Source organism: Heloderma suspectum, chromosome 2, assembly GCF_057233095.1.
Source record: "Heloderma suspectum isolate Gila_16-S chromosome 2, 16-S_ref, whole genome shotgun sequence".
Taxonomy (NCBI): domain Eukaryota; kingdom Metazoa; phylum Chordata; class Lepidosauria; order Squamata; family Helodermatidae; genus Heloderma; species Heloderma suspectum.
The window spans coordinates 125,813,077-125,827,935 of record NC_139459.1 but is presented as its reverse complement, the minus strand read 5'-3'; the positions used below and the strand labels follow the sequence as shown (position 1 = coordinate 125,827,935).

The 14,859-nt window shown below is 44.3% G+C and overlaps 1 protein-coding gene across 1 annotated transcript in view; it reads left to right on the top strand.

Moving 5' to 3' along the window:
- PALM2AKAP2 (PALM2 and AKAP2 fusion) overlaps positions 1 to 14,859 on the top strand; it is a 315,866-nt gene that overhangs the window by 151,954 nt on the left and 149,053 nt on the right. The window contains exon 7 of the mRNA XM_084834726.1: positions 4,468 to 5,148. Within this exon, the coding sequence (XP_084690852.1) occupies positions 4,468 to 5,148 (681 nt within the window). The remainder of the gene's footprint in view (positions 1 to 4,467; positions 5,149 to 14,859) is intronic.

Here is a 14,859-nt window from a genome sequence, read left to right as displayed (position 1 = left end):
ATGTGTGCAGTAATACTGGCCTGCATATAGTCAGTATTGTGTAGAGAAATAGAACGATGTTACATACGATTCAGACCTTGGTTGAATCAGGTAGTGGATGATACATATGCTATGTGTTTTCCATCTTGCAGCTATATTGTTTGATGGTGCTGAAAGCTGGAGGACAGCTTCTTGCTATGCTTGGATATTTCACTCCTGCTCCCTCCATTTCCATGTAATCTCTCCCCATTCTCAGAGCTGAGTTAAGACAAAACACTAAAGCCAAACTGCTCTTTATTAGTCTTTGGGTACTTCCAGACAGAGGGCTCTTAGCACTACTAAACAAAAGGTTGTGCAGTTATTCTGCCTTCCCTTCCTTAAAAGGTTTTTTTTTGTTGTGGTCATGGTATAAGTAAAAAGATGAAAGAAGTGGTGGGAAAATACAAATTGAAGATGACATTGTCTGGACCACCATGTAAAATTCCATGAATGAGGAAGGGCAATTGCACAATAAAAGCCTCATTTGGAAGCACGCTTTGTAATTAGCCATGGGGAAGATCAAAGGTCCCCTCTTTGCTTTTGGTAGGCAGGAGGAAAAGTGTCTAAATCCCTGATGGAAATATTTGTAAGTGGAAGCATAGAAGCACATCTTTTATATCTTGCAGCTGTAAGGCAGGGCTGTGTGTATTCTCTGCCGAATTATGCAGCTTGCATAAATTAATCCACTCAAGCAGTTTTGCATTATTTCCTTTATTTGCATAACTTATTCTGTGTCTGCTAGTGATGGGGTAAGAACCTGTACATGGCACTGAAGCCCTGGTTACTGGAAATCTTGTTGAGCAACTCTTCTGGCTTCTGATATTATTACTTATTTATTTTATTTAAAACATTTCTATCCCGCCCTATATCATTAAGATCTCAGGGTGACATACAGATAAAATCAATGTAAACAGTATAAAACAATAAATAATTTAAACACATAAAAACGTATTAAAGTATTAAACAAGCTAAAACCAGTTAAAATCTAAAACAATAAAACAGTTAAAACAATGTGCTAGGGAATGTATTTAGCCCTCAAAGGCTTTGGTAAAAAGCCATGTTTTTACTTGGCACTGAAACGAGACCAATGTCTGCACCAATCAGGCCTCCAAGGGGAGGGCATTCCACAACCGGGGTGCCACAGCAGTGGAGGCTCTGTCCCACATCCCACCATAGTGTATGTCTCGTACTGGTGGGACGCAGAGGAGGGCCCCTCCAACAGATCTCAGTTCTCGGACAGGCATATATAGGGATGTCAGAGAATTCCGCGGCGGATCTTGGTGAGGCCGAATGCCAGTGCATTTGGCCCGCCGAAATCTATCGCGGAACGAAGCCCCTGCCCCCCCACCCCACGAAAGGCGCACAAAACTAAGCACTTACCTGCTCCCGTCCATGCTGCTTTGCGAATGGCGGCCATCCTGCAGCCGCCATTTGCTTCCTCCTCTTCATAGCCATGATAGGCTACGTAAATACTTACGTAGCCTATCATGGCTAACGCAGGGGCGCCATTTGCGTCCCTGCGGAGGCCGTGATGGGCTACGTAAGTATTTACGTAGCCTATCACTGCGGGGGGGGGGGACCCAGCGTACGCAAATGGCGGCTACCGCCATTTGCGTACGCTGGGGGTTTTTTCCCCCTGCCATGATAGGCTATGTAAATACTTACGCAGCCTATCACGGCAGGGGGGAAAAAACCCAGCGTAGGCAAATGGCTGTGGCTACCGCCATTTGCGTATGCTGGGGTTCCCCCCCCCCCGCCGTGATAGGCTACGTATATATTTATGTAGCCTATCACGGCTCAATACAGGGACGCAAATGGCGGCGGCTACAACAGCCGCCATTTGCATCCCTGTAGGGCTGCCCAGCGGCCGGATGTCTGGCTGCGGGCGGCTGGAGCCGGACAGCAGCTCAGCGGCTTGGCCGTGAAGCAGAGCCAGCCGGGCAGGATTCCGAGGGGAGGAATGGAGCACCTCCCCCCTGTTGAGGATTCCGGGGGGAGGGACGGAGCGCCTCCCCCCCACCGCGGATTGCTCGGCGCGGAGCTAGGAAGGTGTTTCGTACATCCCTAGGCATATATAGGGAGAGGCGCTTCCTCAAATATCAAGGCCCCAAGACACTTAGGGCTTTAAATGTCTTCACCAAAACTTTGCATTCCAACCAGAAGCATATTGGCAGCCAGTGCAATTCCTTTAAAACCGGTGTTATATGGTTTTTATGAGGTGTTCCGGTCAGCAGTCTAGCTGCTGCAGTTTGCACTAGCTGCAGCTTCCGAGTCGTCTTCAAGGGCAGCCCCACGAAAAGTGCATTGCAGTAGTCTAATCGGGAAGTTACCTGTGCATGTACTACTGTGGCTAGGTTATCCCTGTCCAGGAAAGGCCATAGCTGGTGGATCAGCCAAAGCTGGCCCCAAGTACTCCAGGCCACAGAGTCCACCTGGGGCTCCAGTGACAGCGATGGATCTAGGAGTACTCCCAAGCTACGCACCTGCTCCTTCAGGGGGAGTGCAACCCCATCCAGGACAGGTTGCTTACCCAATTCCTCGACTCGGGAACCACCAATCCACAGAGCTTCCGTCTTGTCAGGATTTAGCTTCAGTTTATTGGACCTCATCCAGCCCATTATAGCCTCCAGACACTGGTCTACCACCTTCACTGCCTCAGCCAACTCCGACGACAAGGAGAAATAGAGCTGAGTATCATCAGTGTACTGGTGATATTATGGCATTCGTTGCCCACACACCTCAAGTATATCTTAGGGGTAGACGAAAGTCACCTACCTGTCGTCGAAGCTTGTTTGCGGTGGGGGGGAGGCGCTTCGCTGCTCCCCCCGCGAAGTTCAGGCCGGGGGGGGGGAGGCTTCCTGCCTCGCCCGGCCGAAATTCAGGCCGGGGAGGAGGCTTCCCGCCTCGCCCAGCCGAAATTCAGGCCGGGGAGGAGGCTTCCCGCCTCGCCCGGCCGCGAACTCCAAAGTTTAAAAAAAAAAAAAAACGCCCCCGTGATTGGCTACGTGACGATTAACGTAGCCTATCACGGCTAGATCTGCAAAGTCAGCCGTGATAGGCTACGTTAATCGTCACGTAGCCTATCACGGGTGACTTTAAAAAAAAAAAAAAGCGCGTACGCTAATGGCGGCCCCCTTAGGGAGCCGCCATTCACGTTCCTTATTTGGTCGCTGTAGTCTACGTAAAGATTTACGTAAATAGCGTTGCCCTTATTTTCGCCGTAGTCTACGTAAATCTTTACGTAGACTACAGCAACCAAATAAGGAACGGGAATGGCGGCTCCCTATGGGGGCCGCCATTACCCGTACGTGCTTTTTTTTTTTTTTAAGTCACCCGTGATAGGCTACGTGTCGATTTACGTAGCCTGTCACGGCTGACTTTGCAAATGTAGCCGTGATAGGCTACGTTAATCGTCACGTAGCCTATCACGGGGGCGTTTTTGGTTTTTTTTTCTTTTATTGGAATGGCGGCAGCCGGTCAAAAGACCGGCTGCCGCTCCCGCCCCACACGAACACCCACCGAACCGCCGGCTGGACCCGCCGCCGGGAGGGACATTCGGCAAAGGTAAGTCCCGTCCCGGGGGGGGTGCGGGGGTGGGGGGGCAGAGAATTTCTCCCCGAAACTTGTTCGGGGGGCCGAACACTTTGTCGCTCGGCCCCCCGAAGTTTCGGGGAGAAATTCTCCGCCATCCCTAGTATATCTTCACAGCCATAAAGACTAGGCAATTGCTTTATTAGTTCAAGCTGAGATTCTCAGGAACCTGCATTCTGTACCTCTTACCATGTTCTGTGGCTTTTCTTCACTCTTTCAGAATCACAGTATATCCCCAGTCTTTCCCTACATGTCAGTGCACAAGTTAATATACCTGCACTCCCTGACACTTCCCTATAGGGACTCAATGTGTTATGGATATAACATGTAGCTTTGCCAGTCATGTGGGAGCTTCTGATGATATGGAGGTTCTACAGCACTGACCAACACCAAAACGAACATCTGACACTAATGAAAATGCTCTCCATGTCACCAGAATTTCCCATATGATTCTCAGTGCTACCTGTTACAGCCCCATTTTCTGAGTGGAGCCAAAACTTGAATAACGAACATACACACTGGCCTTAAGATTTTGAAGGAATATGTCCATGGAGACATGGTGGTAGACCTGCTTGCTTGTCAACTCACTAACTTAGCACTATGTCTTCAAAACAGATGATATTAGGAAGCTATCCGCTCAGGTTCATGGAAGGTATGGCTAGCGCCAATTGCATCAACTGCTATAGGATAACAACTGCTTCTCTTCACAGTATGCACTGCAACTCTAACATAGAATGCTTGGCACTTTAGGGAACAGCTTCTTTGGGGGCACAGTTGTCTGCTTGTCTGTTTGGCAATTAACCATTCACATGCTTTTTGTTGTTATAACATGCACTTCCTCTCTTGTTTCCATTCAAGCTTTGTACAGCATGGAAATTAATGTGGAGAAAGACAAACAGACAGGAGAGACCAAGATTCTCTCTACATCCCCCATTGGCCCAGAGGTTGCCCATCAAAGAGGAATCAAAGTCTATGATGATGGTACCAAAGTAGTCTATGAGATGCATTCTGGAGGCGCGGTGGTAGAAAATGGAGTGCATAAGTTAAGTTCAAAGGATGTAGATGAACTTATTCAGAAGGCTGGACAATCAAGCATAAAAGGAGGGACTGTATCAATAGCAGATGGAAACCTCAGCCATATGAAGGAACAGATTCTTTGCAAGGAAGCAAAACTAGAGATGGTACACAAGCCTAGCAAAAGGCATTCCGGGAACCCTCAACACCAAGCAAAACTCTCTGGGGAGGAAGTCCCCGAAGCCAGTGCAGATCACCCAGTAACAATGATATTTATGGGTTACCAAAATATTGATGATGAAGATGAGACTAAAAAGGTGCTGGGCTATGATGAGACAATCAAGGCTGAACTGGTCCTCATTGACGAAGACGATGAGAAGTCGTTGCGTGAGAAGACGGTGACTGATGTGTCGACCATGGATGGAAATGCTGCTGAGTTGGTTTCTGGGAGGCCCTTGTCAGACACAACAGAGCCCTCCTCACCAGAGGGTAAAGAAGAAAGCCTACCAATGGAAAAAGTCCCAGGTACAGAAAAGAAAAAGCGCTGTCAATGCTGTATTGTCATGTGACCACCTCTCCCTTTCTTCCTCTTCTTCCGGGCAGCTCCTGCTCCATCACTCCCTTAGACCTCACTGTATTTTTCTAACTGCAATACTGTGAACTGGAAGTGACTGCCTCCATTGCCTTGCAGTTGGGTTGCTCTGATTTTTCTAGCTCTTCAAGGGAGATGAATCGTGAAAATATGATTCCTCACCAAATGCACTGTTTTAGGATTATTTTTAATGGGTGAGAGAGAAATGGAAAGTGAACACACACAAAAATTCCGCTTTCATATTTGAAACAGATCTATCTATATCTATATCAATATATAATATATGAATATGCATAGATGGATGTGTGTTAATATGCATATTTATGTATTGCATATATTTATAGAACTTATAAATGTATATGAAGAATTTTACTTTATATATCTAGCAGGTATGATCAGCCTCCAAGGATTATGCAGGACTCTTAAGTTTCACATCCGTGTGAGCCTTAAACTGCATTTTAATGTTCTGGGGTGTGTGTTTTTTTAAATAGGTTTTATTTTTTACTGGGACAAGGGGAGGGCACTTGGTCATGCTGTGGTTTTGATATCATAAACTTCGGGCCCTTCTTTCCCAAGGGATTTCACAGGTTTGTTTTGTTCTGAATTCTGGATACTGTTCAACAAGAAGTGCTCCCATATAAGCTCCAAAAAACCTGCTGAAAGAATAGTGCTGAGTGGATGGGTCTCATACAGCAGGCTCAACCCAACAAGCACGTCTGCTATGCATCCTCCATTCATTTTGTTGGGGTCTTTGTGTAAGCTTTGTATAAGCAATGGGTTTTTGTACAAGCTCCATTGAGAGGAATGAATGTTCCATAGCAGTGGTGCTTGACTACTTGCGCTCCTTGGAGCAGAGTTCAGTGTGGGTAAGAGTGTTGGCTTCAATGGGACTTGTATGCATACAACTGTGTGCTGGATTAAAGCAGCCTTCCCGAACCTGCTGCCCCCCCAGATGTGTTGGACTGCAATTCGCATCACTCCCAGCCAGCATGCTGGCTGGGAATTATGGGGGTTTTAGTCCAACGCATCTGGAGAGCACCAGGTTGGGGAAGGCTGAATTACTACCTTGGAGTTTAATTTCCAACATCAAAAGCAGAACATTGGTCACATCCACTGACTTAAGTAACCAAAAAGTTAATTAAATTCTTTTTCTGCCTAGAAAATAGAGAGTAGCAATTGACTGATTTTAAATTGACCTTATCTAAATCTTCCAGCTTACAGTATTGTGCATCTGCTCCACCTCCTTACATTCAAACTGAAATGAGTGTGTTGTGCACATGGGTCCCGTGGCTGCCACAACTGAAGGGTAAACACTGATTTTAATGACTTGCTTTTGAGTAACAGTGCCTACGCATGTTTGTGGCCTGCTTGCTATAGCCTTGGCATGTGATATAGTCTTTTGGGGTTTACTTCAAATACGTACCCATAATAACTACCATATGGTGTGATACTGTTCCTAGAGAAAAATCAAAATAGTCCATTTTTTTCAAGGGGAGAAGGACCCAGTTCTCAAGCAAAGCAGGGACGTTGACGTTTTCAACTGGAGCAGGCAAAGTTTGTTGAAGTGTACAGTCTTTCAACATCCATAGAGCTCTTCAGGCAGAAATAAGAGAGCTACCTATCCAAAAGAATGGACCAAATGGAGACATTGGCTCCTTGCACTGTTGAAAAAGCTTTCAAGGTCCTGCTGCTTAAATGATTGGAGACTGAGTACTGAAAGTAGGCACTTAGGGTTCCATTTACCTAAGGTGACTCACATTTCTCCTAAACAGTCTTGCTTTATCCCCCTTAAGGTTCAGCAAAATAGCCTATAGCTCTCTCATTTCAACATGAAGAAATACTCTGGGAATCATAAAAGTCACACCATGAAAGGTGATCGTCACCTTGCCTGCTTTATCTCATTGAGCATATTCAGACGTTATTTTTCCCTAGGGATGTTCCTGGGGAGAAAATACGATCAGGTCTTTGACTTGAATATCAAATAGAAGATCCCATGGCTCTGACTGTGCGATCTCTTCTGACCTTGAGTGATTATCTCCTTGAAACCAAAGGTGAGGAACCTGTGCCCGTGCAGATGTAATTGGACTCCAACTCCCATCAGCCCCATCCAGCATGGCCAACAACATCTGAAGGGTCACAGGTTCCCTATCCTTGCTCTCTAAACCCCAAAGACAGCTTAATCTCTTAAGAGATTGTGAATGTGAAACCCCACATTCACATAACATCAGGATCTCCTGTTTGGTCATTCACTTCTCCCCTCAGTGAAATAACTTGGGGAGAACTGACTGCATGAGCCTGAGGCCCACTGTCACTCTCTCCTTTGGGACAGACCCATTGTTCCATACAAGCATTTCTTGGTCAATAGACCTATGGATATACAGGTGTAGCTTTTTCAATGTGCACCCATGTAGAATTCCCATTTGAAGCCCACTGGAGTTGTGTTCTGGTAAGCTTTTGCTCATCCAAGGCCATGATTTGCAATGGCCATTTCTGACTGCTGTAACTGATAGATGATCCTCCTCCTCAAGGCACCTTACATGAAAATATAGCCTTTTGATGAAGTCTCAGCTGGAAAGAGGCATGGGTGAATTCACTATAATTTGAGGCTGATAGAAAATATCTCAACTACAATGAACCTCCCTGTAGCCTGTGTCTAACCGGTATTTCTTGTGGAGATATTGACTGACTGATAGCAATGTGTGTGAAATTCAAATTAGAAACTATACTTTCTAGTGGCATTAAAATAATTTCAACCAAGGAGGGGTTTAATAAGTCTGTGGAAAGACCATAAACCCAGCATCAATCTCATTGGACACTGAGGTTGTTTTTCATAACGTACGTGTTCTCTCTTGGATGGTGCTTTTACTGTATTAACTGTTAGCTTTAAACGTTGTGTTGAACAAGGTTTTTGCTCTGAACTCTTTTCTTTCTGTGCCATTAAGATGCCCCTGCATGGTACCTTCATGTAAAGAATGCTAAAAACAGCTGCAGTCAGGTTTGCAAGATATACCACATAGATAGGTGTGCTTAGGATCACAGCCTTAAAAAAGATAGATCAGATTTTTGAAGGATAGATTCTCTCATGCAGCTTTACTTTTGTATTTATAGAGTACAGTAATTAGAAACCCAATATTCAAAATCCAAATGATAAAATATAACATATCATAACGAAATCAAGCAAACAGTGGCACAAAGGAATTAACAAAACAATCCTGTCCATTCCTACTCAGAAGTAAGACCCATTGAGTTCAGTGGGACTTACTTCCAGGTAAGTGAGTCTGGGATTGCAGTGTAAGGAAGATTTCTTAATGACCCCGGTATTTGTTCCTGTAATGGATAATGGCGCACATTTACTTACATCATTAATATTCTCCTTCCATGTTTTTCTCTGTTAGTTTAAGTGTGACACAGTCCAGTTTCCATAAAAGGGCCATTTTATTGGGACTCTCCTGTTTTCCACCCTTGTGCGAACTCAGTTTTTGCCGAAGTTGTTATATCCTGCACCAATTCTACATCTTAGCTACAATATACTTCACATAACCTAGCAAAAGAACCAAAGTATCTAATGGCATGTTATATCCCATACAACTTTTCAAGTTATCCCAGCAGTCAGTGAAATGGAAGCAGAAAATGGTGACCATCTGCAGCTCCTGTTAACCTCACACTTGCCTAGGTAATGTTACATAATGTTACTATTGGGATTAAGTATTTGCAAGGTAATGAAACAGCAGTGATATTGAAAAGACTGGGGGCTCACAGCAACTTCATTTATTTAGCATCAGCATGTGTACCAGACGAAGCTACTGGAAGATTTGAGGGCACAGCAAAGTTTAATGCATAATGGTTAGAAGTAGAGCACAAAAAATAGACCATTTTTTCTGATACAGGAGAAAACTGAGTTCCATTGATTGCAGTTTATATTTTAATAATGCCCTTAGTGGTCAACATCCTGCATTTCTTCATGTATGCCAAGCCAATGTTAAACCAGATAAACTATTGTTTTTAAGAGGTAATTTAAAATGGAGTCTTTCAAAGACTGGCTTCCTATCAAGCACAAGAAAGTATTGAAAACTGTAGACATGAACCAGCTGAAGTTAAACACATTTACATTCCACTGAAATAAACAGTGGGTCTTGAGCTATGTGGATTTACCCCTGCTGGCCCTAATTTCTTCTCAAAGAGTTTTAGAACATCACCTTGATATTTTTCTAAAGCGCTGGATCCAGACCAAAGGTACTTCCAGATGAAGCTTTTGTTGTGCAATCGCACTGCCTCTCAAACATGGAACTTTACAAGGGGTCCAGATGTAGTCATCTCCCAGTTGTAACCCTCCCATTTTTTCCCACCGCTTCATCCATCTTTTTTCTTACCACAAAAAATTCTGTTAAGGAGGGAAAGATGATATAGCTGCACAGTGCCTTTCTATGGATAGTTGCTGGGAGCTGTTCATCTGGAAGCAGGCTGAGTAGCTGAACTTGAGTGCCATTGAAATGAATGGAACAAGTTAGTCATGACTTACCTTAACCAATGAACTAAACTCAACTAACTTAATCTGGATCCAACCCATAATGTCTAAGTCTGTAGTCCAAAACATTACAAAAAATGTAAAGCACATTTACATGAGTGAATATATAGGCTCTAATCTAAATATTCAAAAGGACCTGATATGCACATCAACTAGATGATGAGAGGTTGGCCCACTCAATTTAATGTCAGATAAGGCGTTGTATATACATTAGGAGAATTTCCTCATATGAAAATGAATGGAGCAAACCACATGTGAACTGGAGTGACTAGGTTGGGGCAATATATATAGATATTGTTATGGAATCACTGAATTTCAGACCAATTTTATTTTTTCACCCACTATTCTTCACCTATAGAAATAGAATTGTGTTGGAAAGTACAGGTGCAATACAAAGCAAAGCGTCCAGTCAATCTAAGAATCAGAGAGAGCCAAGGTTTCGTGCTGAGTTTTCATAATGGTGAAGATCTAGATTCCACATTCATGTCACTTCTATACCACTTTAACTGTAAAGACTTCCCCAAGAACCCTGGGAATTGTAAACTGGGGAGTGTGCTGACACTTCCATGCCAATCTGTAGCACCTTCACAGAACTATAATTCCCAGTTGCAGTCTGTAATGTAGATATACCCCTTAGAGAGCTTTGATGCCCTTTCAAAAAGATTTCTCTATCTGTTTAATCTGTATCAAGATTACATGTTTGCAGTTCCAGCACTGAAAAATATTTTAAGCAAGAAGTATAGGCAGAAAGGATTAAATTCATGACAGTTTGGCACAATGAATATTTCGCCTTAACTTTTGTAAATAAATAAAAAAAAAGAGAGAAAAAAATCTTTTCAGCATGTTTTCCTAGAATAAAAGCAAGTAACCTGTACAATTTTTTATATTTTGTATTTTCAAAGTTTCTACAAATTTACCTTCGTTTTCATGAATACTTTTCATTTGTTTTTCTTTTTTGCAAAATCACTACATCCTTTTCTGATTAAAAAAAGAAAAAAAGCATAAAATACAACCATCATACTGACCAAGCATCCCCTTTCAATTAAATATTAATACAGAAAGAAAAGAATTACAGGGTTGTTTTCTCTTTTGGTTTCCTGTGGCTGATGTACTGTATGGTATACGTTTACATAACTCCTCCGGTTTGCCTTTGTGATATTATCTAAATGAATGACAAAACTAGATATGATGTGCCATTGGACAGATTGCCTTAGCATTCTCTTAATTTCAATTCTTTTCCTAGGTTCCCCCCACTCCCCATGCAGGCTGTGTTCCAAAGCTGTCTAAGCACAACATTCTCTTCCAGTCTCCTTTTTGATCCAAAAAGGCATAATTCTTTCTCAGAAACATAAATGGAATGGCACGACATTGGAATTCAGCTATTATCCTTGATCTGTAGTGGTGTAATATGCAAGACAGGGAAATGGAGAATTATGCACAAGTCATCTATTGATAGTGTTACTCTGCCAGATTGCTTAACAGAGACAGTCACTTTAAAAAGGTATGATGTAACCAGCTGATAAGTGGATAATCTCTGTCATGTGAAGAGGATTTTACCACTCCCCAATTTTCCTAGATTTCTGCTTGGGAGCAGAAATGTGGTAAAAGTCTGCTTATCACTTGGATACAGCTGGGCAGGGGGCGTTGCTACGGTCTTAAAAGATCCGGGGCACAGGCCCATAACAGAAATTTGCATACACACACACACACACACACACACACACAGATACGAGTCTAAGCGCACATCTAATATGTGTGTGTGTGTGTGTGTGTGTGTGTGGTGAGTGCATGCAGTGTGTTTGCGTGTGTGTATAGATTACATACATACATAAGTGTGCACTGACTCCTCACCCCACTTCAACTCAGACCCCAGTTCAGCATTTTGGAAAACATCCTACTTCTGCTCTGGCCAATTTGTAGTCGGACCACTTCAGCTCAGCACCAAACCTGAGTCAAGGTTTGAAAAAAATGAGTCTTTATGCTTCCTGTTGACTACCATGGGAAATTAGAGGAAAAAAAGCTGTAACTTTTTTCTCTTGATCAGAACTGGATAATTTCAGGCATAGTAGCCCCCTAGAAGGGGATTACACCTGCCCAATGTCAGAAAAATAGGTGCAGGGTTTATATTTTGATTTTCTTTTAAAGGGAACTGCCAATAACATTTTAATTCCTTGGAAGAATTGGATAAACATTTCAGAATTCATTGCCCCATCAGAGGAGATCACGTTTGCCAAATTTCAGAATGCTAGCCACAAGGGTTTTTGTGCAAGGGTGGCTTTGACATTTTGAGGTCTCCAAAAGAGGACATTCTTATCACCCTATGTTCCTTCTGGACCATTGTAGGGATGTACGAATCCCTTACGTTGTTCCGTTCCAGGGATCCATGGGGGGGGGTGATCCATCCCTCCCCCCGGAATCCTCCCCAGCCGGCTCCGCTCCGTGGCAAGGCCGCAGAGCCACTGGCCGGGGCTGGCCGCAACCGGACTTCTGGCCACTGCCGGGCTGCTGCGGCCGCCATTTGCGTCCTTGCATTAGGCCGTGATAGGCTACGTAAGTATTTAAGTAGCCTATCCTGGCAAAAGGCAGGGACGCAAATGGAGGCCGCTACGATGGCCATTTGCACCCCTGCTCTTTGCTGTGATAGCCTACGTAAGTATTTATGTAGCCTATCACAGCTTAATGCAGGCACGCAAATGGCGGCTGCTACGACGGCTGCCATTTGCAGCCGCAGCAGCCCGGCGGCAGCCAGAAGACAAGCCAGAGCTGCTGCATCCACCATCGCTGCCTCTGCCACCAGGTAGGTCTGTCCCGGGGGGATTTTGGGGGGTGGCGGTGGGGGGAGGAGGCCATTCTGCCACAGACTCCGGGGGGGGGCAGATTCCAAAGAATCTGGCCTCACTGGAGTCCATGGCGGATTTCTCCAACATCCGTAGACCATTGTTCTGAAAGTTACAGACAGCCTACAGTTGTCCCTAAGTAAGAAACCAGCAAAGTTTCAGAAGGATAGGTGCAGCAGTTAATGTGGAAGGGGAGTTCTCCAATTTGGGAGAGGGAGTGATTTGCTTTGCCTTCCATTCACCCCTTCCCCAACAGTTTTTGGGTAAATTTGTATGAAAATGCACAGGTCATAAGTGTCCCCCAGGCAAGAAACCTGCAAAGTTTCTGAAGGATATACATGCATTCTAATTTAGAATTACTAGTATTTATTTACATTTCACCAATGTTAGCAGCAGGGGAACATGGGTGGGAAGGTGCTATTGCACTCATGTCCTGATTGTGGGTTTCCAGTGGGCATCTGGTTGGCCACTGTGTGAACAGAATGCTGGACTAGATGGACCTTGGTCTGATGCAGCACGGTTCTTCTTATGTTCTTAAACAGAGAGTGCCTCTGAGCATGTGCAGAATGTTTTTCTTGCTCCACTGACCACTTACATTCTCCCCCTACCAATTCTATTCCCCTCCATGCAACCATCCCTCCTCATCCTACCATCCTCCAGCAACTCTTCATCAAAACAGATGTTTTGTGCAACTCCTCTCTAACTCCTCCTCCTTGTTATGCACAAGCTCTCATTGTATCTTCCTCCCCATAACTTCATTTGTGCCAAGACTTCACCAGGATTCAGCCAATGAGTCTGTTTTCAAAACTAGGGCTCAGTTATGGAGAAACTCTGAGCATGCACTAAGTGCCTTTCCCTCACCACTGAAGCTAGAGTTCATGCAAAAAAAAAAAAACCCAAAACCCACAAATGACAAAACATGCATAGGACTGAGCTGAAATGGTGGTCAATTCATTAGATGGAACTGGGTGGGCACTGTATTAAGCTTGCAGTACCATGCTCACAACTCAGGACTTATTTCTGAGTAAACATGCAGAACATCAAGCTGCAAACCTCCCTGCAAAAGTAACTTGTGCTGGAATCCTATGCACACTTTCCTGAGGGTGAGCCTCATTAAACATAATGGGACTTCTCAGTAGGCATACATAGGATTGCATAAATTAGCAATATTTATCTCCCCTCCACTTAAAAACAAACCAAAAACTGCTATTTTTATTAAAGCTTTCTGTCCAGAGGAACATAAGAAGCTGCCTTGTACTGAGTCAGACCCTGGGTCCATCTAGCCCAGTTTTGTCGACACTGACTGGCAGCAGCAGCTCTCCAGGGTTTCAGGCAGGATTCTTTCCTAGCCCCACTTGGAGATGCTGGGGGTTGAACCTGGGCCCTTCTGCATGCCAAGCATGTGCTCCGCCACTGAGCCACAGCCCTTCCTATTGCTGGATAATGGCAACTGACAGACAAAGCAGCCCCAGATTTGTTTCTCTGCAACCATGCGAACCCACTTTTCTCAAAGGCTTGAGTGAAAAGGACAAAACCAACCCTCTTGTCTGGTTGTATAAAGTCAAATACAGTTCAGAACTTCTCTTGCCCACCAAAGAGAATTCTCTTTAAGAATTCCCCAAGATATGCTCTGGGTGGAATAAAGAAGAGAAAGAAAGAAAGAAAGAAAGAAAGAAAGAAAGAAAGAAAGAAAGAACGAACATGACTGGGGAGGGGAGGGGAGAAGAAGAATGGTGATTGGAAATGTGTGCAGGGGTGGGGGGTAGAGAATTCCCTAAGCCAAGTGGCTCCTTTCAGAGAGTAGTACTTCAGAGGAATTTAGGAGGCTGTGGAGGCTTTGTAAGGATTGCACGTACTTAAATGAACTCTATGAGGTGAGGTGGCTGAGGGCTTTTTCTAGCTTTTTTAAAACTGTAGAACCTATTTAAAAGCCCCAGCAGTTTCTCGATCATGATGCCACATAATCCTAACCCTCCCTTTGGGCTTATTTGAGTCCTACAGCTATTTAGGAGAAATTAAAGTGGAGGGGGAGAAAGAAGTTTGTGTAGACTGATTGGATCCTTTCCTGTGCTGCAGCTACTAAACTTCCGCAGAAACCAAAGGTTACAGTTTGGGGCAGTAAAATCAGATGTGGTGTGAAATACCAGTATTTCACATGGAGCTCTTCTCTTCCTTCTCCCTCTTCAAAATTCCATTGCAGGCAAGCTCACAACAGTGGGCATGTATCATAGAATCATAGAATAGTAGGGTTGGAAGGGGCCTACAAGGCCATCGAGTCCAAC